Source organism: Macaca thibetana, chromosome 20 (assembly GCF_024542745.1).
Source record: "Macaca thibetana thibetana isolate TM-01 chromosome 20, ASM2454274v1, whole genome shotgun sequence".
NCBI classification, from domain to species: domain Eukaryota; kingdom Metazoa; phylum Chordata; class Mammalia; order Primates; family Cercopithecidae; genus Macaca; species Macaca thibetana.
The window spans coordinates 71,959,416-71,979,196 of NC_065597.1; the positions used below are offsets into that span (position 1 = coordinate 71,959,416).

General features: G+C 53.4%; 2 protein-coding genes across 5 annotated transcripts in view; both read left to right on the top strand.

Moving 5' to 3' along the window:
- Positions 1-18,503, top strand: part of CREBBP (CREB binding protein) — a 157,816-nt gene extending 139,313 nt beyond the window's left edge. For all 4 annotated transcript variants that reach the window (XM_050774143.1, XM_050774145.1, XM_050774146.1 and 1 more), the window contains 8 exons: positions 1,336-1,486; positions 2,158-2,304; positions 3,237-3,350; positions 5,385-5,550; positions 5,952-6,119; positions 10,500-10,661; positions 10,952-11,233; positions 13,702-18,503. In XM_050774143.1, the coding sequence (XP_050630100.1) occupies positions 1,336-1,486; positions 2,158-2,304; positions 3,237-3,350; positions 5,385-5,550; positions 5,952-6,119; positions 10,500-10,661; positions 10,952-11,233; positions 13,702-15,861 (3,350 nt within the window). In that variant the 3' untranslated portion in view covers positions 15,862-18,503. The remainder of the gene's footprint in view (positions 1-1,335; positions 1,487-2,157; positions 2,305-3,236; positions 3,351-5,384; positions 5,551-5,951; positions 6,120-10,499; positions 10,662-10,951; positions 11,234-13,701) is intronic.
- Positions 1-19,781, top strand: part of TRAP1 (TNF receptor associated protein 1) — a 427,467-nt gene that overhangs the window by 337,418 nt on the left and 70,268 nt on the right. The gene's annotated exons all lie outside the window — the stretch shown is intronic.

Consider the following 19,781-nt stretch of genomic DNA (forward strand, 5'->3'; position numbering starts at 1 on the left):
ACTCCCGACCTCAGGTGATCCGCCTGTCTCAGCCTCCCAAAATGCTGGAATTAAAGGTGTGAGCCATCGTGCCTGGCCTAATTTCACATGTTTAGTGAAGATGGGGTTTCACCATGTTGGCCAGGCTGGTCTGGAACTCCTGACCTCAGGTGATCCATTCGCCTCAGCCTCCCAAAATGCTAGGGTTACAGGCGTGAGCCACCATGCCTGGCTTAATTTTGTATTTTCAGTAGAAACGGGGTCTCTCCATGTTGGTCAGACTGGTCTCGAACTCCCAACCTCAGGTGATCTGCCTGCCTCGGCCTCCCAAAGTGCTGGGATAACAGGCGTGAGCCACTGTGCCCAGCCACATATTTCTTTTCAAATCATTTTTATTCAGGTACAACGTACCCAAAAAGCAGCACCACTGATTTGTTTATTGCAGCAAAATGAAATTTAGAAGTTTGGTCTAAATTTTCCAGCTCACTAAGGAATCTTCTAAAATTCCCAATTTTCCTATTTCTCACTAACATAGGAAATATTTGAAAGCCAGTACAGAAAGAAACGTCTTTTAAAATCTCATTGTCTATAAGTAATCACTAAGAACCTTTTGCAACTTTCCCTTATAGTTTTTTAACCTGTGTATGAGGAGTTCTCTGTACTGATATAATGTCCTGCCACTGGGCAGCTCCTGTGACAGTAGCCACCCGGGGTTGGCCCTGGCTGAGGAGGGGTGCAACACGGAGGGGAGCCCAGGAAAGGCTGCCCTCATCAAGGATCGGAAACTTCATTCATGCACCACACGAGGCGGTGGCTCAGGGCAGGCTTGGAGGCCAATACTTTGCCGGCTCCTGAGGCACCAGGCAGGCTGTGGCCACAGCTTGATTTGTCAGCCCTAGAACATTCCATGCTCATGTCAGACTCTGTAGTAGGGACTTTCTCCTCAGAGCTGGGCAGGAGGAACCCACTGAGGGTGTGCCATCTCTGCCCTCCAGGGAAAGCAGGAGGCATCTCGTTCTAATAGCAATAGGGAAACATCCCACTGCACCACCCTAGAGCCCCTGTCAATTTTGGGCCCACCTCTGTAGCTCTTCTGCCCCATACTATTATCAAAAGATGCAGGTTACCTGGGCATGTAAACAGTTTTCAGGAGTGAAGTGCCTGAGATCCCAGAGTCCACCTTTCCCTTATGTAACACTCCTGTCACAGGACAGATCAGATTTCTTCCATGTTTGGAGAACATTAGTCCTTTAAAATATCAGCCTGTGCTGCAAAGTGGGGTGGATTCTGTAGTCTCAGTCACTGTCTCAGCAGTGCTGCTGAAGCCTTCTCACCTGCTCCTTCTGGACTTCCTAGGGCTACAGACCACGAGACTGGGAAACCACTTGGAAGACCGAGTGAACAAATTTTTGCGGCGCCAGAATCACCCTGAAGCCGGGGAGGTTTTTGTCCGAGTGGTGGCCAGCTCAGACAAGACGGTGGAGGTCAAGCCCGGGATGAAGTCACGGTCAGTGTGCCTGCTCTCTACAGTGCTCTGCGAGCAGTCACCACTCCCGCTTGCCAGAGCCTGCTCTCTGCAAAGCTCTTGGGTTTGATGTCATCCTTCAAAGACTTTGCAGCAGCAAACGTGTGCAGTAGCTCCCTCAGTCTCGGTTGTCCTGTTTGGGTTTCAGTTACCCGATAACAGTGCAGTAAGCTATTTCAAGAGAGAGAGACCACATAGCATATTACAGTATACTGTTTTTATAATTGTCGTTTTATTATTACTTATTAATCTCTTGCGGTGCCTAATTTATAAATTAAAATTTTGTCACCAGTACAGATGCATAAGAAAAAACACAGAGGTTGATAACTGTCCACGGTTTCCAGCATCCACTGGTGGTCTTGGAACATACACCCCATGGATAAGGGGGACTGCTGTATATAGCCAGTCCTACTCAGAATTCCGTATTTCATTCACAGTGGTGCAGTTCTCTAGTGAGGGAAACTGGTCAGAAAGCAGGCACTCCCCGCTCCAGGGCTGATTGGCCCATAGGGAGGACTCCAGGCCACGGTCTGAGGAGGTGGACATGCCTCCGCTCATCTGCAGCGGCCAGAGTTAGAGGAGCAGGCCTGGTGTGCAGAAGCACTTTGTTAGCAACAGCCTTTGTAAATGTCGGACTCTGACTTTTGTTTCAGGTTTGTGGATTCTGGGGAGATGTCTGAATCTTTCCCATATCGAACCAAAGCGCTGTTTGCTTTTGAGGAAATTGACGGCGTGGATGTCTGCTTTTTTGGAATGCACGTTCAAGAATACGGCTCTGATTGCCCCCCTCCAAACACGAGGTAGTTTTCCAGCTCCTTCTGGGGCGTGTCATTCAGTGAGCTGTGTTAGGGTAGACCAGGGCTCTTAAGTGTCCCAGAGGAGCCTGTGAGCCTTCATAGGGGATTAAAGTAAATCAAACCACAATTAACCAAAGTAGTTAGTTTTGTTTGCCATTAAACTAGCGGGAAATGAACTGTTGAGCTGACTGCAGTAAGCGTGTTTTGTGTGGTGAGTCTGTGTGAGTCCCGGTCTTATCTAAGGCAGGTAAACCTGGGGAGTTGGGATGGGGCAGCCTGGTACCTGCACAGAGGAAGTAGCTCTGCCACGAGGGACTTCATGTGCCATCAGGAATCTGGGCAAGAGAGAACTAAAAGTGGCTTTTCTCATTTTGCCCCAACTGTGGCTCTCTGTGCCGAGTGGTGCCATTCATCCTTTTATTCAATGACGAAAACTGAATTCCATTTAACTGGTTGGCAGCAGAGTTGGTGACCAGTTTTTTTTGTGTTTTTGTGCGTCTTTTTGGTTGTTTTGTTTATCACATCCTTTTTGTGGCCAGTGTAAATACCATCAAAACAAAAACTGGCCATGGGCAGTGGCTCACACCTATAATCACAGCACTGTGGGAGGCCTAGGTGGGAGAATCACTGGAGCACAGGAGTTTGGGACAAGTCTGGGCAACAAAGTGAGACCCTGTCGCTACAAAAAATAAATTATCTGGGCATGGGGGTTCATGCTTTGTCATCCTAACTACGTGGGAGTCTGAGGCAGGAGGATTGCTTGAGCCCATGAGGTTGAGACTGCAGTGGGCTGTGACTGCACCACCGCATTGCAGCCTGAATGGCAGAGTGAGACCCTGTCTAAAAATTAAACTTCCAGGGTGTTTTTTGTTGCTTGTATTTGATTTCAAATTTGAGGGGATACCCTGAGTTAAACATGTGCCTCCTTTCCACAGGCGTGTGTACATTTCTTATCTGGATAGTATTCATTTCTTCCGGCCACGTTGCCTCCGCACAGCTGTTTACCATGAGATCCTTATTGGATATCTAGAGTATGTGAAGAAATTGGGGTGAGTTTGGATTAAATTATTTGGAACTAGTAAAAACCATTTTTTACTGTTTGTTTATTCTGTGACATAATGGGTGTTTTAAGTTTTATATGTTTTTATTTTTACATCCTAAGATCAATTCAGAATCTCTAAAGCACCCCTTTCCAGGTGCTCCCGGAGCCTCACAGATCTGGCTCGTGGGCACTTAGCAAGCTCTTTCCCTACCTTTACCTTCTTTTCATTCCTTTTTTTTTTTTTTTTTTTTTACCTTTATTGAGGCAAAATTTATATATCATAGAATTCCCCTTTTTCGGGTGTATGACTCAGTGGTTTTTAGTAACTTTACCCATTAGTGCAAGTATCACAAGTCAGTTTCAGAATATTGTTACTGGCCTGTAAGATCCCTCCTGCTGCGGTGGATCACCTGAAGTCAGGAGTTTAAAACCAACATGACCAACATGGTGAAACCCCACCTCTACTAAAAATTTTTTAAAAGGCTAGGCTCAGTGGCTCACGCCTATAATCCCAGCACTTTAGGAGGCCGAAGCAGGTGGATCACAAGGTCAGGAGTTTGAGACTGGCCTGACCAACATGGTGAAACCCCATCTCTATTAAAAATACAAAAGATAGGCCGGGCGCGGTGGCTCACGCCTGTAATCCCAGCACTTTGGGAGGCCGAGGTGGGCGGATCACAAGGTCAGGAGATCGAGACCACGGTGAAACCCCGTCTCTACTAAAAATACAAAAAATTAGCCGGGCGCGGTTGTGGGCGCCTGTAGTCCCAGCTACTCGGGAGGCTGAGGCAGGAGAATGGCGTGAACCCGGGAGGTGGAGCTTGCAGTGAGCCGAGATCGCGCCACCGCACTCCAGCCTGGGCGACAGAGCCAGACTCCGTCTCAAAAAAAAAAAAAAAAAAAAATTACAAAAGATAGCCAGGCATGGTGGCGCGAGCCTGTAATCCCAGCTACTCAAGAGGCTGAGGCAGGAGAATTGCTTGTACACGGGAGTTGGGGATTGCAGTGAGCTGAGATTGTGCCACTGCACTCCAGCCCGGGCGACAGAGCAAGACTCCATCTCAAAAAAAAAAAAAGAAAAAAAAGAAAAATACAAAAAAAAATTGGCTGGGTGTGGTGGCTCACCCAGTCTGTAATCCCAGCACTTTGGGAGGCCAAGGCAGGTAGATCACCTGAGATCAGGAGTTCAAGACCAGCCTGACCAACATGGTGAAACCCTGTCTCTACTAAAAATACAAAAAATTAGCCGGGTGTGGTGGCAGGCGCCTCTAATCCCAGCTACTTGGGAGGCGGGGGCAGGAGAATCGCTTGAACCGGGGAGATGAGGTTGCTGTGAGTCGAGATCATGCCATTGCACGCCACCCTGGGCAACAAGAACGAAATTCCGTCTCAAAAAGAAAAACAGAAAGAAAATTTCCTCCTGCTCCTTGCTGTTAATCCATCTCTGCCCCAGGCGACCACTAATCTACTTTGTCTCTCTGAATTTGTCTTTTGTGAATCCTTTGTGCAAATGGAACCCTGCAGTGTGTGCTGTCTCGGGTCTGGCTTCCTTCTCTAGCACTTGGTTTCTGTACTCTAGACCTGCCCCATTCCCTTCTGAAACTTGAAAAGGTTAGGGGCATTTGATCAAAGTGTCTTGAACAGAAGGAATGAGATTTATGTTGATACTGACCCTTGGAGAGAAATAGATAACTAAACTGCCTTTACAGTGCACAGGAGGAAGGGGATGGCATTGCCTTCATGAGCCATCATATTCCCTGGTTCTTTAATGAGGCCTCAGGTTTCCTTTGCAGCCTTGGCCGGGCCCTCTGTGTGCACCCCGAGGGAGAAGTGTTTCAGGGCCAATTTGCAGGCTTGCATTTGCTTGGGATAAAGTTCCAGCCTTGCCCCCACCACACCCAGCCTTGTGGGCATTCGTTCTCTCTTGTCTCTCTGGTTACTTCTGTCCTGGCTTTAGTCCTTGCTCCTCTGCTGTAACTCCTTCAAGGCAGGGCCAATTTCACTGGCACTTTCATCTGACATGTATGTGTGGGTCCTGCAGGTATGTGACAGGGCACATCTGGGCCTGTCCTCCAAGTGAAGGAGACGATTACATCTTCCATTGCCACCCACCTGATCAAAAAATACCCAAGCCAAAACGACTGCAGGAGTGGTACAAAAAGATGCTGGACAAGGCGTTCGCAGAGCGGATCATTCATGACTACAAGGTACTTGGTGCTGAAGGAAGGTGTGGTGGCTTTTGTCACAACTGAGTGAAGGATGTTTGTGTGCCTTTTTCTTGCATTTACATACTTATTAATTACCTTCACTTATGAGGATTAGAAAGCAGAAAAATAAAAGCCTAAAGTAAGAATTTTCTTCAGCTGATTGAGGCTTTCCCCTGGCCGTCTGAGAGCAGCACAGTTGAAGCTGTTTCTGTCAGTAGGCATTGGGGCCTGTGCATCACTGTTGCACACACGGGCTCCAGCACCGTGGTGGGGGGTGCACATGTGTAGGGGGGGTTCCGCCATACCGTGGTGAGGGGTGTGCTTGCGTGGGGGTCTGCCGCACCATGGTGGGGGGTGCGCGTACATGGCCCTGATCTCACTGTTGTGCTTTGCCCACTCAGGATATTTTCAAACAAGCAACTGAAGATAGGCTCACCAGTGCCAAGGAACTGCCCTATTTTGAAGGTGATTTCTGGCCCAATGTGTTAGAAGAGAGCATTAAGGAACTAGAACAAGAAGAAGAGGAGAGGAAAAAGGAAGAGAGCACTGCAGCCAGTGAAACCACTGAGGTAACAGACGCTTGTCTGAACCCCACTGCCCATGTGTCCCGCCAGAGCTGCAGGGTGGCAGGCTGGGAGGCGCATGTCGACTGTTAGGTCCTTTCTGTGGTGGTGTCTCCGTTCACACACGCATATTGACACCATCTGCAGCACAGGGCGTTGGTGGGCAACAGCGTGGGCTCTGCGCTCTGTGCATGGTGGATGCTCTGGGGAGCTGGGGGTCCACTTAGACTCGGAGAGGAGAGAGAGGAAGACAGAAAATGGGACATGGTGGCAGTCAGGACACAGCCCGCTGATGTAAAAAGTGAGTCAGGAGGCACAGGGTTGCCAGGCCTTGTCCCCGTGTTTGGTGGCCACTTCGCAAATGGTGCTCATGCCCTACTGCCCTCTCCTTGGCGCTGCCCCTGAGTGCCAGGCAGTGCAGAGTGAGCCAGACAAAACCGCATCCCTGGCCGGGCATGTTGGCTCACGCCTGTAATCCCAGCGCTTTGGGAGGCCGAGGTGGACAGATCTCAAGTTCAGGAAATCGAGACTAGCCTGCCTAACACGGTGAAACCCCATCTGTACTAAAAATACAAAAAATTAGCCAGGTGTGGTGGCAGACGCCTGTAATCCCAGCTGCTAGGGAGGCTGAGGCAGGAGAAACGCTTGGACCCGGGAGACAGAGGTTGCAGTGAGCTGAGATCACGCCATTGCACTCCAGGCCAGGAGACAGTGCAAGACTCTGTTTCAAAACAAACAAACAAAACCCTATCCCTGCCCCCAAGGGAGTGGCTGTGTCCTGGTAGGATGTGAAACAAAAAGAACTCAGACCCGAGCATGGTGTGCTCTGAGTGTGGTGGAGCTCTGAAAGGGAAGGAGCCTTGGGGAGGTGATGTGTGGGCCAGACCCGCCCACCACAGGAAGGTGCTGGAAGAGGACCCTCCAGGCAGTGGGAGGAGGCGTGCCATGTGCGGGTTTCTGCAGCTGTCTGGGAAAGAGATGATGGTGGTGTGGGTGTGGGCTGTAGCTGTAGGTGTAGGGAGAGCGATGACGAATGTTGAAGGCTGCAGCTCCAGATCTCAGGACAGGCCATTGTGACCAGTGAGGAAAAACCATGAATGGAGGTGCCTCCTGCATGGGACTGAGCCGCTGCCAAGGGTGAGGCAGCCGGGTGCCGGCTGGGGACGTGTTGCCACTCTGGTGCTTGTCGCATATGAGAGCAGGTCTGTGAGGTGGGTGCCGGTTGGGCTGCGGACTCAGTGTGGGGCCTGGGCCGCTTCCGCCACGCACACTCGTGCTCACTGCACAGGTGGTTGAGAGGCAGCCGCCTGCTGGACGGCACCCCAGAGTGTCATTCACAGGACAGAGGAGGCACGGGCAGGGGACGGCGTGGGTTTACATCCCAGGTGGTTCCTAAGCAGAGCTCCTGGCCTGTTGTTTTCTGACTTGCTCCCGCTGGAGTGTAGCAGGCCTCACTGGTGTCTGATGAGGTAATGCTTGAGTTCCATCTCCTGAGGGTGACACAGAAGGATACCGCGTCCAAGACAGGCTTTGAAGGGGGCAGTGTTTGTGCTTAGCACAACAGTGACAGCTGGTTTTGCGAACCCAGGCTCTGCATCCCAGATGCTGCAGCAGGAGGCGGCCTGATAAGAGCTGCCGCAGTCCTGTATGGGGTGGCAGGGGTCACTGCAGAAGAAGGAACCTGGGCCACCAGGCATGGAAGCCTCTAGTGTCCATCAGAGCCAGTGCCCTGACCACTGAGCTCCCAGAAGCACTCGACAGAGCATAGGGACACACCCCCCTGCTGCTGCAGGGAGAGGGCTCTGAGGGAGAACACTGCTGAGTCCCACCCCAGGAGGGGGCACCTGCCTGTGGCATGGCAGCAGCAGGGCTGTCCAGAAGACAGGCCCGATAGGGGCTCCTGCTGGGGCAGCCTTCCCTGTGCACCGGGGACATGCATGTACTAGGGAGGGCGGGATGCTGAGGTGTCGGTATGTAGACCTGCTGTCCCGTGTGTGTTTGGTTCATGGACAACAATGGGCAGGGACATGCCTTCATCAGCAGCACCCCAGGAGCTCGGTCTGGGGGTTCCCTTTAGTGAGGGCCCGTGCGTGGGGTGGAGCACTGCTTTGCCATTAAAAATCATGCTGTCGAGTCTGGGAAATGGGGAAAGGCTCGCGACAGTGTCAGGTGGGGTGAGAAATGGAACCAGCTCCCTATATGTACTCCCAGCTTCATGAGGAATGTCGCAAACACAGAGACAAACGTACCCAGGGAAAGCTCCAGAACACAGAACACTGCTGCTCAGGAAGACCAGAAAAACAAAACTTTTTAAAATTACTTGTCTATATTTTCTTAATTTCATGAACATATTTATTTTACAATTTTGTAAAAATAGACTTCCAGGCTGGGCATGGTGGCTCACGCCTGTAATCCCAGCGCTTTGGGAGGCCAAGGCGGGTGGATCACTTGAAGTCAGGAGTTTGAGACCAGCTTGGCCAACATGGTGAAACCCCGTCTCTACTAAAAATACAAAAATTAGCCGGGTGTGGTGGCGCGTGCCTGTAGTCCCAGCTACTCGGGAGGCTGAGGCAGGAGACTCCCTTGAACCTGGGAGGTGGAGATTGCAGTGAACCGAGATCGCGCCACTGCACTCTGGCCTGGTAACAGAGCAAGACTCCAACTCAAAAAAAAAAAAGAAAAAATAGATACCGGCCGATGCAGTGGCTCGTGCCTGGAATCCTAGCACTTTGGGAGGCCAAGGCAGGCAGATCACTTGAGATCAGGAGTCTGAAACCAGCCTGGCCAACATGGTGAAACCCTGTCTCTACTAAAAATACAAAAATTAGCTGGGTGTGGTGGTGCACGCCTGTAGTCCCAGCTACTGAAGAGGCTGAGGCAGGAGAATCGCTTGAACCCAGGTTGCAGTGAGCCAAGATTGCACCACTGCACTTCAGCCTAGTGACAGAGCGAGACTCCGTCTCAAAAAAAAAAAAAGGCTTCCTTTGTTTTAAGGCTGACACACAAATTGAGCAGAGAGTTCCAGTATATTCTAGCACCCAGTTTCTTCTCTTACTAATGTCTTAGCGTGGCACGTCTGCTGCCACGGTGAGCCATTTGTTGATGTTGATGCATTATTATTAACTAAAGTTCACACTTTGTTCCAATTTCCTCAGTTTTCCCCTCATGTCCCTTTTCTGTCCCGAATCCCATGGAGGACCCACGTGACATTTGGGCTCCTTGGGCTCCTTGTCAGTGAGGCGGGATTGTTGAATTCTCTCTGGACTGACCCCTCTCTTTGAACACCAAGTCTCTCTCTCTCATCTTGTTAAAAATTAAGCTCTCTGGCTGGGCGCAGTGGCTCCCGCCTGTAATCCCAGCACTGTGGGAGGCCCAGGCGGGTGGATCAGCCGAGGTCCGGAGTTTGAGACCAGCCTGGCCAACATGGTGAAACTCCGTCTCTACTAAAAATACAAAAATTAGCTGGGTATAGTGGGCCGCGCCTATAATCCCAGGTACTAGGGAGGCTGAGGCAGGAGAATCGCTTGAACCTTGGAGGCAGAGGTTGCAGTGAGCCGAGATCGCGCCACTGCACTTCAGCCTGGGTGACAAGGACAAGACTCTGTCTCAAAAAATTAATAAGTAGCCGGGTATGGTGGGGGGTGCCTGTAATCCCAGCTACTCAGGAGGCTGAGGCAGGAGAATCACTTGAACCCAAGATCACACCACTGCACTCCAGCTTGGTAACAAGAGGGAAACTCCATCTCTCAAAAAAAAATAAAGCTATCTGTGGAAGTGTAAGTGAGTAACAAGCCTGCGTTCTTTCCAGAGGAGGAGCCTGTGGGCTGAGAGCAAGCCCAACTTCAGCCAGTCAGGTGCAGCACTGATGGCCCCGGCAGGGAGCCAGCCTGCTCTCAGCAGGCCTTGAGTGGACCCTGCAGGGGCCTTGGAGTCCCTGCTCTTGATGGGGCAGCTGCTTTTCCCATCAGCAGCTCTCCTGTCTCCTGAGAGCTCTCGCTTTCTCGGGTGTGTAGAGCCTTCCTCAAGGCAGGCAGCCGCTGACCACAGCTGTGACGTGCAATCTTCCGCCTCTGGTTGTGGTGCAGTGGAAACGGCGCCCACTGCCCTAATTTGTTAATTTCTGAACTTGCACTCTGCGTCTGTTTTCCACTCTAGAGGCACTGTGGCATAAAGCTGATAATGGCACCAGCCTAGCCGAGGACAGGCCCTGCTCTGTCCCGAAGGCAGCAGCACCTGCAGCCACCTGTAGCTGTGCACGTGTGGGGTCTGCCTGGCAGTGACCTGCTTTGGCCTGAGCTTCCTGATGCCCACGGCCTGGGAGCTGGGAATCCATGCCAAGTGTGGAGGGGCACTTACCTGGTCTCACAACCTTGCGTGTTGTTGCAGGGCAGTCAGGGTGACAGCAAGAATGCCAAGAAGAAGAATAACAAGAAAACTAACAAGAACAAAAGCAGCATCAGCCGCGCCAATAAGAAGAAGCCCAGCATGCCCAACGTGTCCAATGACCTGTCCCAGAAGCTGTATGCCACCATGGAGAAGCACAAGGAGGTAGGCGTGGGCTGCAGTGCTGCAGCCAAAAGGAGGGAAAGACTTGCAGCTGGCGGTCGAGGGCCCCTGTGCAGGTCTGTGGCGGGAGGGAAGTGGTCCCCAGGAAGCCAAGTGGACCAGTAGGGTGACACCATGCAACGTGTCACCAATTCCGTTCCATCCCAAGTCATCAGGGCCTTCAGGCTCAGCCACCTGCCTTTTGTGCGGGCTGGCTCGGAGCGACTGCCCTGAGCTCACCACTGGAGGTGCCACATCCCTTGTGTGAGACTAAAGCCCCTCCTCTCCTGCAGGTCTTCTTTGTGATCCACCTGCACGCCGGGCCTGTCATCAACACCCTGCCCCCCATCGTCGACCCCGACCCCCTGCTCAGCTGTGACCTCATGGATGGGCGCGATGCCTTCCTCACCCTTGCCAGAGACAAGCACTGGGAGTTCTCCTCCTTGCGCCGCTCCAAGTGGTCCACGCTCTGCATGCTGGTGGAGCTGCACACCCAGGGCCAGGACCGCTTTGTCTACACCTGCAACGAGTGCAAGCACCACGTGGAGACACGCTGGCACTGCACTGTGTGCGAGGTAGGCCCTGTGCCGCCCCCACCCCCACCCCCGAAGCTGGCTTGGGGTCTGACGAAGCATCCTGTCCCTTTGCATGGGTGCCAGGGTTGGTGTCTGTACCAGACGGCGGCTGCACTGACTCCTCCAGAAGTAGGACAGTGTCACAAGGCAGAAGGCGTTGCCGTGTGTGTTTCCTAAACCTACTCTGTGTAGCCACAGCCACAGGCCTGACCCTGGGGATAGCCAGAGGGAGGCTATGCTGGGAAGTCTGGCCTGACTGTGCCCAGTTATAGTCTTGCTAAACGGCTGGAAACACCCACTGTCCTGTTGGCGGCTTGGGCCCCTCTGGTCGCTTGTTCCCGACAGACCCCACAGTCATGCTCCCTCACTCCCCTCTAGGAATTTTAACCCCACTGCAAAATGGCGCAGGTGTCCCTTGCATGGGTTGAGTCAGGCTGTGCAAGGCAGGCAGGTGACAGATCCCACCATCCCCTCCCAGGACAGTCACCATCACCTGCCAACCCGGAGCCCACTTACTTGCTGTGGTGTCTGTAGGGAGGTAGAACGGGTTCTCAGCAGAGTGAGGGCCTTTCTTCTCTCCCCACCCTCACACACCTCTCCTGCTTTCCACCTTTCTCCAGTCTCCTTTGTCCTCTTTCTAGTTTCTGAATACGGCAGTTTTCATATCTTTCTGTGAACACAGTCATCGTACCTGGTCCTAGGACTCCATCAGGTTGCCAGGTGCAAGCAGTTTTCAGTAACTTGGGCTTGCGCATTGGGGAAGGCCCACTGATGCGCTGTGGATAGCCCAGGCCTTCCCAGAGGCACTTCCTGGCAGCTATTGGCGCTTTGGGAGGGACCGGCCTCTCTCAACCTTTCACTGTCAGGCTTCATAGTTTGAGTACAGGAGTTGAACAGGCTGTGGCAGGGGCCGATGTGACTCCTAGGGCAGAGGAAGTCAGAAGGAACAGGGGCTGGTGTCTACTGTCCCTGAGCTCACAGGCCAGGGCTTCTCAGGGCATAGGTCAGGTTATCTTTGAGCCTTCAGGGCTGTTCCCAGGAGTGAAGGTCCTTGGGAGCAACACATAGATGGTCCATGTCCCCGTCCTGTCCGTGTTCCCATCCTGACTGTGCCCCCGTCCTGTCCGTGCTCCCATCCTGTCCATGCTCCCATCCTGACTGTGCCCCCGTCCTGTCCATGCTCCCATCCTGTCCGTGCTCCCATCCTGTCCGTGCTCCCATCCTGACTGTGCCCCCGTCCTGTCCATGCTCCCATCCTGTCCGTGCTCCCATCCTGTCCGTGCTCCCATCCTGTCCATGCTCCCATCCTGACTGTGCCCCCGTCCTGTCCGTGCTCCCATCCTGTCCATGCTCCCATCCTGACTGTGCCCCCGTCCTGTCCATGCTCCCATCCTGTCCGTGCTCCCATCCTGTCCGTGCTCCCATCCTGACTGTGCCCCCGTCCTGTCCGTGCTCCCATCCTGTCCATGCTCCCATCCTGTCCGTGCTCCCATCCTGTCCGTGCTCCCATCCTGACTGTGCCCCCGTCCTGTCCGTGCTCCCATCCTGTCCATGCTCCCATCCTGACTGTGCCCCCGTCCTGTCCATGCTCCCATCCTGTCCGTGCTCCCATCCTGTCCGTGCTCCCATCCTGACTGTGCCCCCGTCCTGTCTGTGCTCCCATCCTGTCCGTGCTCCCGTCCCGACTGTGCCCCCGTCCTGTCCGTGCTCCCGTCCCGACTGTGCCCCCGTCCTGTCCGTGCCCCCGTCCCGACTGTGCCCCCGTCCTGACTGTGCCCCCGTCCTGTCCGTGCCCCCGACCCTACTGTGCCCCCGTCCTGTCCGTGCCCCCGTCCCGACTGTGCCCCCGTCCCGACTGTGCCCCCGTCCTGTCCGTGCCCCCGACCCTACTGTGCCCCCGTCCTGTCCGTGCCCCCGTCCTGACTGTGCCCCCGTCCTGTCCGTGCTCCCGTCCTGACTGTGCCCCCGTCCTGTCCGTGCTCCCATCCCTGACTGTGCCCCCGTCCTGTCCGTGCTCCCATCCTGACTGTGCCTCTGTCCTGGCCGTGCTCCCATCCTGTCTATATTCCCGTCCTGTCTGTGCACGCTTCCTGTGTGGGTCTCCCACCTGTCCGTGCTCCTGTTCTGTCCGTGCTCCTGTTCTGTCCGTGCTCCCTTCCTGTCCAAGTTGCTCACCTGTCCACGCTCCCATCCTGTCTGGGTCTCCCACCTGTCAGTGCTCCCGTCCTGTCCAGGTCTCCCGTCCTGTCTGTGCTCCCATCTTGTCCGTGTCTCCCATCCTGTCCTGTTCATGCTCCCGTCCTGTCCATGCTCCCATCCTTTCCGTGCTCCCATCCTGTCTGGGTCTCCTATCCTGCCTGGGTCTCCTGGCACAGACCCAGACTTAGAGGTGTAGGGAAGCAGCCAGGGTGCCTGGTGGTACTGGGCCCCATGCTGACACCGGGCCTGTCCCCTTTCCTTGCTTGCAGGACTACGACCTCTGCATCAACTGCTATAACACGAAGAGCCATGCCCATAAGATGGTGAAGTGGGGGCTGGGCCTGGACGACGAGGGCAGCAGCCAGGGCGAGCCACAGTCAAAGAGCCCCCAGGAGTCGCGCCGGCTGAGCATCCAGCGCTGCATCCAGTCACTGGTGCACGCGTGCCAGTGCCGCAACGCCAACTGCTCGCTGCCATCCTGCCAGAAGATGAAGCGGGTGGTGCAGCACACCAAGGGCTGCAAGCGCAAGACCAATGGGGGCTGCCCGGTGTGCAAGCAGCTCATCGCCCTCTGCTGCTACCACGCCAAGCACTGCCAAGAAAACAAATGCCCCGTGCCCTTCTGCCTCAACATTAAACACAAGCTCCGCCAGCAGCAGATCCAGCACCGCCTGCAGCAGGCCCAGCTCATGCGCCGGCGGATGGCCACCATGAACACCCGCAACGTGCCTCAGCAGAGTCTGCCTTCTCCTACCTCAGCACCGCCCGGGACCCCCACGCAGCAGCCCAGCACGCCCCAGACGCCGCAGCCCCCCGCCCAGCCCCAACCCTCACCCGTGAGCATGTCACCAGCTGGCTTCCCCAGCGTGGCCCGGACTCAGCCCCCCACCACGGTGTCCACAGGGAAGCCTACCAGCCAGGTGCCGGCCCCCCCGCCCCCGGCCCAGCCCCCTCCTGCAGCGGTGGAAGCGGCTCGGCAGATCGAGCGTGAGGCCCAGCAGCAGCAGCATCTGTACCGGGTGAACATCAACAACGGCATGCCCCCAGGACGCTCGGGCATGGGGACCCCGGGGAGCCAGATGGCCCCCGTGAGTCTGAATGTGCCCCGACCCAACCAGGTGAGCGGGCCCGTCATGCCCAGCATGCCTCCCGGGCAGTGGCAGCAGGCACCCCTTCCCCAGCAGCAGCCCATGCCAGGCTTGCCCAGGCCTGTGATATCTATGCAGGCCCAGGCGGCCGTGGCTGGGCCCCGGATGCCCAGCGTGCAGCCGCCCAGGAGCATCTCACCCAGCGCTCTCCAAGACCTGCTGCGGACCCTGAAGTCACCCAGCTCCCCTCAGCAGCAACAGCAGGTGCTGAACATTCTCAAATCAAACCCGCAGCTAATGGCAGCTTTTATTAAACAGCGCACAGCCAAGTACGTGGCCAATCAGCCTGGCATGCAGCCCCAGCCTGGCCTTCAGTCCCAGCCCGGCATGCAACCCCAGCCTGGCATGCACCAGCAGCCCAGCCTGCAGAACCTGAATGCCATGCAGGCTGGTGTGCCGCGGCCCGGTGTGCCTCCACAGCAGCAGGCGATGGGAGGCCTGAACCCCCAGGGCCAGGCCTTGAACATCATGAACCCAGGACACAACCCCAACATGGCGAGTATGAATCCACAGTACCGAGAAATGCTACGGAGGCAGTTGCTGCAGCAGCAGCAGCAGCAGCAGCAGCAGCAACAGCAGCAACAGCAGCAGCAGCAGCAAGGGAGTGCCGGCATGGCTGGGGGCATGGCGGGGCACGGCCAGTTCCAGCAGCCTCAAGGACCCGGAGGCTACCCACCAGCCATGCAGCAGCAGCAGCGCATGCAGCAGCATCTGCCCCTCCAGGGCAGCTCCATGGGCCAGATGGCGGCTCAGATGGGACAGCTTGGCCAGATGGGGCAGCCGGGGCTGGGGGCAGACAGCACCCCCAACATCCAGCAAGCCCTGCAGCAGCGGATTCTGCAGCAACAGCAGATGAAGCAGCAGATTGGGTCCCCAGGCCAGCCAAACCCCATGAGCCCCCAGCAACACATGCTCTCAGGACAGCCACAGGCCTCGCATCTCCCTGGCCAGCAGATCGCCACATCCCTTAGTAACCAGGTGCGGTCTCCAGCCCCTGTCCAGTCTCCACGGCCCCAGTCCCAGCCTCCACATTCCAGCCCATCACCACGGATACAGCCCCAGCCTTCGCCACACCACGTCTCACCCCAGACTGGTTCCCCCCACCCCGGACTTGCAGTCACCATGGCCAGCTCCATAGATCAGGGACACTTGGGGAACCCCGAACAGAGTGCAATGCTCCCCCAGCTGAACACCCCCAGCAGGAGCGCGCTGTCCAGCGAACTGTCCCTGGTCGGGGACACCACGGGGGACACGCTAGAGAAGTTTGTGGAGGGCTTGTAGCATTGTGAGAGCATCACTTTTTTTCCCTTTCATGTTCTTGGACCTTTTGTACTGAAAATCCAGGCATCTAGGTTCTTTTTATTCCTAGATGGAACTGCGACTGCCAAGCCATGGAAGGGTGGATTGATGTTTAAAGAGACAATACAAAGAATATATTTTTTTGTTAAAAGCCAGTTGATTTAAATATCTGGTCTCTTTCTTTTTGGTTTTTTTTTTTTTCTTTTTTGGGGGGGTTCTTTTTTTTCCGTTTTGTTTTTGTTTGGGGGGAGGGGGGTTTTGTTTGGATTCTTTTTGTCGTCATTGCTGGTGACTCATGCCTTTTTTTAACGGGAAAAACAAGTTCATTATATTCATATTTTTTATTTGTATTTTCAAGACTTTAAACATTTATGTTTAAAAGTAAGAAGAAAAATAATATTCAGAACTGATTCCTGAAATAATGCAAGCTTATAATGTATCCCGATAACTTTCTGATGTTTCGGGAAGATTTTTTTCTATAGTGAACTCTGTGGGCGTCTCCCAGTATTACCCCTGGACGATAGGAATTGACTCCGGCGTGCACACACACGTACACACACCCACACACATCTATACATAATGGCTGAAGCCAAACTTGTCTTGCAGATGTAGAAATTGTTGCTTTGTTTCTCTGATAAAACTGGTTTTAGACAAAAAATAGGGATGATCACTCTTAGACCATGCTAATGTTACTAGAGAAGAAGCCTTCTTTTCTTTCTTCTATGTGAAACTTGAAATGAGGAAAAGCAATTCTAGTGTAAATCATGCAAGCGCTCTAATTACTATAAATACGAAACTCGAGAAGATTCAATCACTGTATAGAATGGTAAAATACCAACTCATTTCTTATATCATATTGTTAAATAAACTGTGTGCAACAGACAAAAAGGGTGGTCCTTCTTGAATTCATGTACATGGTATTAACACTTCGTGTTCGGGGTTTTTTGTTATGAAAATGCTGTTTTCAACATTGTATTTGGACTATGCATGTGTTTTTCTCCCCATTGTATATAAAGTACCGCTTAAAATTGATATAAATTACTGAGGTTTTTAACATGTATTCTGTTCTTTAAGATCCCTGTAAGAATGTTTAAGGTTTTTATTTATTTATATATATTTTTTGAGTCTGTTCTTTGTAAGATATGGTTCTGGTTGTTCACTCATAGCGGAGAGGCTGGGGCTGCGGTTGTGGTTGTGGTGGCGTGGGTGGTGGCTGGGAACTGTGGCCCAGACTTAGTGGCTGCCTGGAGGCTTTTCTTCCCAGAGACTGAGGTGGGCGGCTCAGCGTTGGCCCCACACATTCGAGGCTCACAGGTGGATGTTGCTCACACAGTTAGGGTCGTCAGTTGGTCTGGAACTGCACGTGGCCAACTCCTCCATCCTCCCTGTCCATCACAGCTGCCACCCCCAGAGGCAGGGCTGCTTCCCGTGTTCAGGTGGCTCCCCACATACACAGCTCCCACAATCTGAGGCAAAGGGTGCTCCAGGCTCGCGAGGTGCTTCCTGACTTCCCCCCACATCCTGCGGCTGCCATGCAGCATGTCCTGTGTGGCCTTTGAGGAAATGCTGAGGGACAGACACCTTGGAGCACCAGCTCCAGTCCCTGTTGCAGTGAGAAAGGCACCCACTTCGGAGGATACTTGCATTTAGGCACATGGTCTGCCTCCCTTGGAGTCCAGTTCCAGGCTCCCTTACTGAGTGGGTGAGACAAGTTCACAAAAACCATAAAACAGAGGAGGACCATCGGCGGGGTAGCTGAAGTTCATCCCCTAGCCTACCACCCCCGATACCCAGAGAACTCACTGCATCCCTAGTCCTCCAGCAAAGGCTGGTCTTGGTAGGGGGTGATGGTAAATTTAGAAATCGTGGCCCAAATAGCTTCCATTTGGGCCCTTTACATTCTCAGGTATTTATTTTAAATACTTGAATACTTGGTTTGGGAATCTAAATTCGAGGAACGTGTCTGAGAAATTGGAAACATCCAATCTAGTTTTAGCACAGAGTTTTGAACCTTGAGTTATAAAATGTAGAATAATTAAACCAAGTAAAAATAAGACCACCATCTGGCACCCCCGACGAGCCCCCGGTTCACCCCATCCCAGGAGGGGAAGCACAGGCCGGGCCTCCGGAGATTGCTGCCCCTGCTCGGCCTGCTGGGTTCTTACACCTCCACCGTCCTCTTCACCTTTTCCAGCCATAGGGAAGCCTTGAGCCATGTGTTCAAACAAGAGGTGGGGCTAGAGCCTGGGAGCAGTAGCTCTAAGCTCACACCCAGAAAGTGGCACCCTCCTGGTTGTGCAGCCTTTTAATGTGGGCAGTGGAGGGGCCTCTGTTTCAGGTTATCCTGGCATTCAAAACTTTATGTACCAACCTCATCCTCTTTGGAGTCTGCATCCTGTGCAACCGTCTTGGGCAATCCAGATGTCGAAGGATGTGACCGAGAGCATGGTCTGTGGATGCTAACCCTAAGCTTGTCGTAAGGAAATTTCTGTAAGAAAGCTGGAAAGCCCCAACGCTGTGTCTCATGCTGTATACTTAAGAGGAGAAGAAAAAGTCCTATATTTGTGATCAAAAAGAGGAAACTTGGAATGTGATGGTGTTTATAATAAAAGATGGTAAAACTACTTGGATTCAAAGATGGTTCAGATTGGCTAATGACTTAGAGTTAGCTCAACAGCTCGTCATTATAGGATTGCAGATGCGGGCCGGGCGCGGTGGCTCACGCCTGTAATCCCAGCATTTTGGGAGGCCAAGGCGGGTGGATCATGAAGTCAGGAGTTCGAGACCAGTCTGGGCAAGGTGGTGAAACCCGGTCTCTATTAAAATACAAAAAAATTAGCTGGGCGTGGTGGTGGGCGCCTAGAATTGCAGCTACTCAGGAGGCTGAGGCAGAGAATCGCTTGAACCCAGGAGGCGGAGGTTACAGTGACAGTGAGCCGAGATCGCACCCCTGCACTACAGCCTGGGTGGCAGCGAGACTTCGTCTCAAAAAAAAAAAAAAAAAAAAAAAGATTGTAGGTGCTGGTTGGGCTTGGTGGCTCATGCCTATAATCCCAGCACTTTGGGAGGCTGAGGCGGGCGGATCACATGGTCAGGAGTTTGAGATGAGCCTACAAAAAATTGACTGGGGTGCAGTGGCTCATGCCTGTAATCCCAGCATTTTGGGAGGCCAAGGCAGGCGGATCACGAGGTCAGAGTTTGAGACCAGTCTGACCAGCTTGGTGAAACCCTGTCTCTTCTAAAAATACAAAAAATTAACGTGGTAGCGCACCCCTGTAATCCCAGCTACTCAGGAGGCTGAGGCAGGAGAACCACTTAAACCCAGGAGGCAGAGGTTGCAGTGAGCCAAATTGCACCACTGCACTCCAGCCTGGGCAACAGAGCGAGACACTGTCTCAAACAAAAAGAAAAGAAGGCCGGGCGCGGTGGCTCAAGCCTGTAATCCCAGCACTTTGGGAGGCCAAGACGGGTGGATCACGAGGTCAGGAGATCGAGACCAACCTGGTGAACATGGTGAAACCCCGTCTCTACTAAAAAATACAAAAAACTAGCCGGGCGAGGTGGCGGCGCCTGTAGTCCCAGCTACTCGGGAGGCTGAGGCAGGAGAATGGCGTGAACCCGGGAGGCAGAGCTTGCAGTGAGCTGAGATCCGGCCACTGCAACTCCAGCCCGGGAGACAGAGCGAGACTCCGTCTCAAAAAAAAAAAAAAAAAAAAAACAAAAAGAAAAGAAAAGAAAAACATAGCTGGGCGTGGTGGTATCCACCTGTAGTCCTAGCTACTAAGGAGGCTGAGGCAGGAAAATCAGTTAAACCCAGGAGGTGGAGGTTACAGTGAGCCAAGATCATGCCATTGCACTCCATCCTGGGCAACAGAGTGAGACTTCGTCTCAAAAAAAAAAAA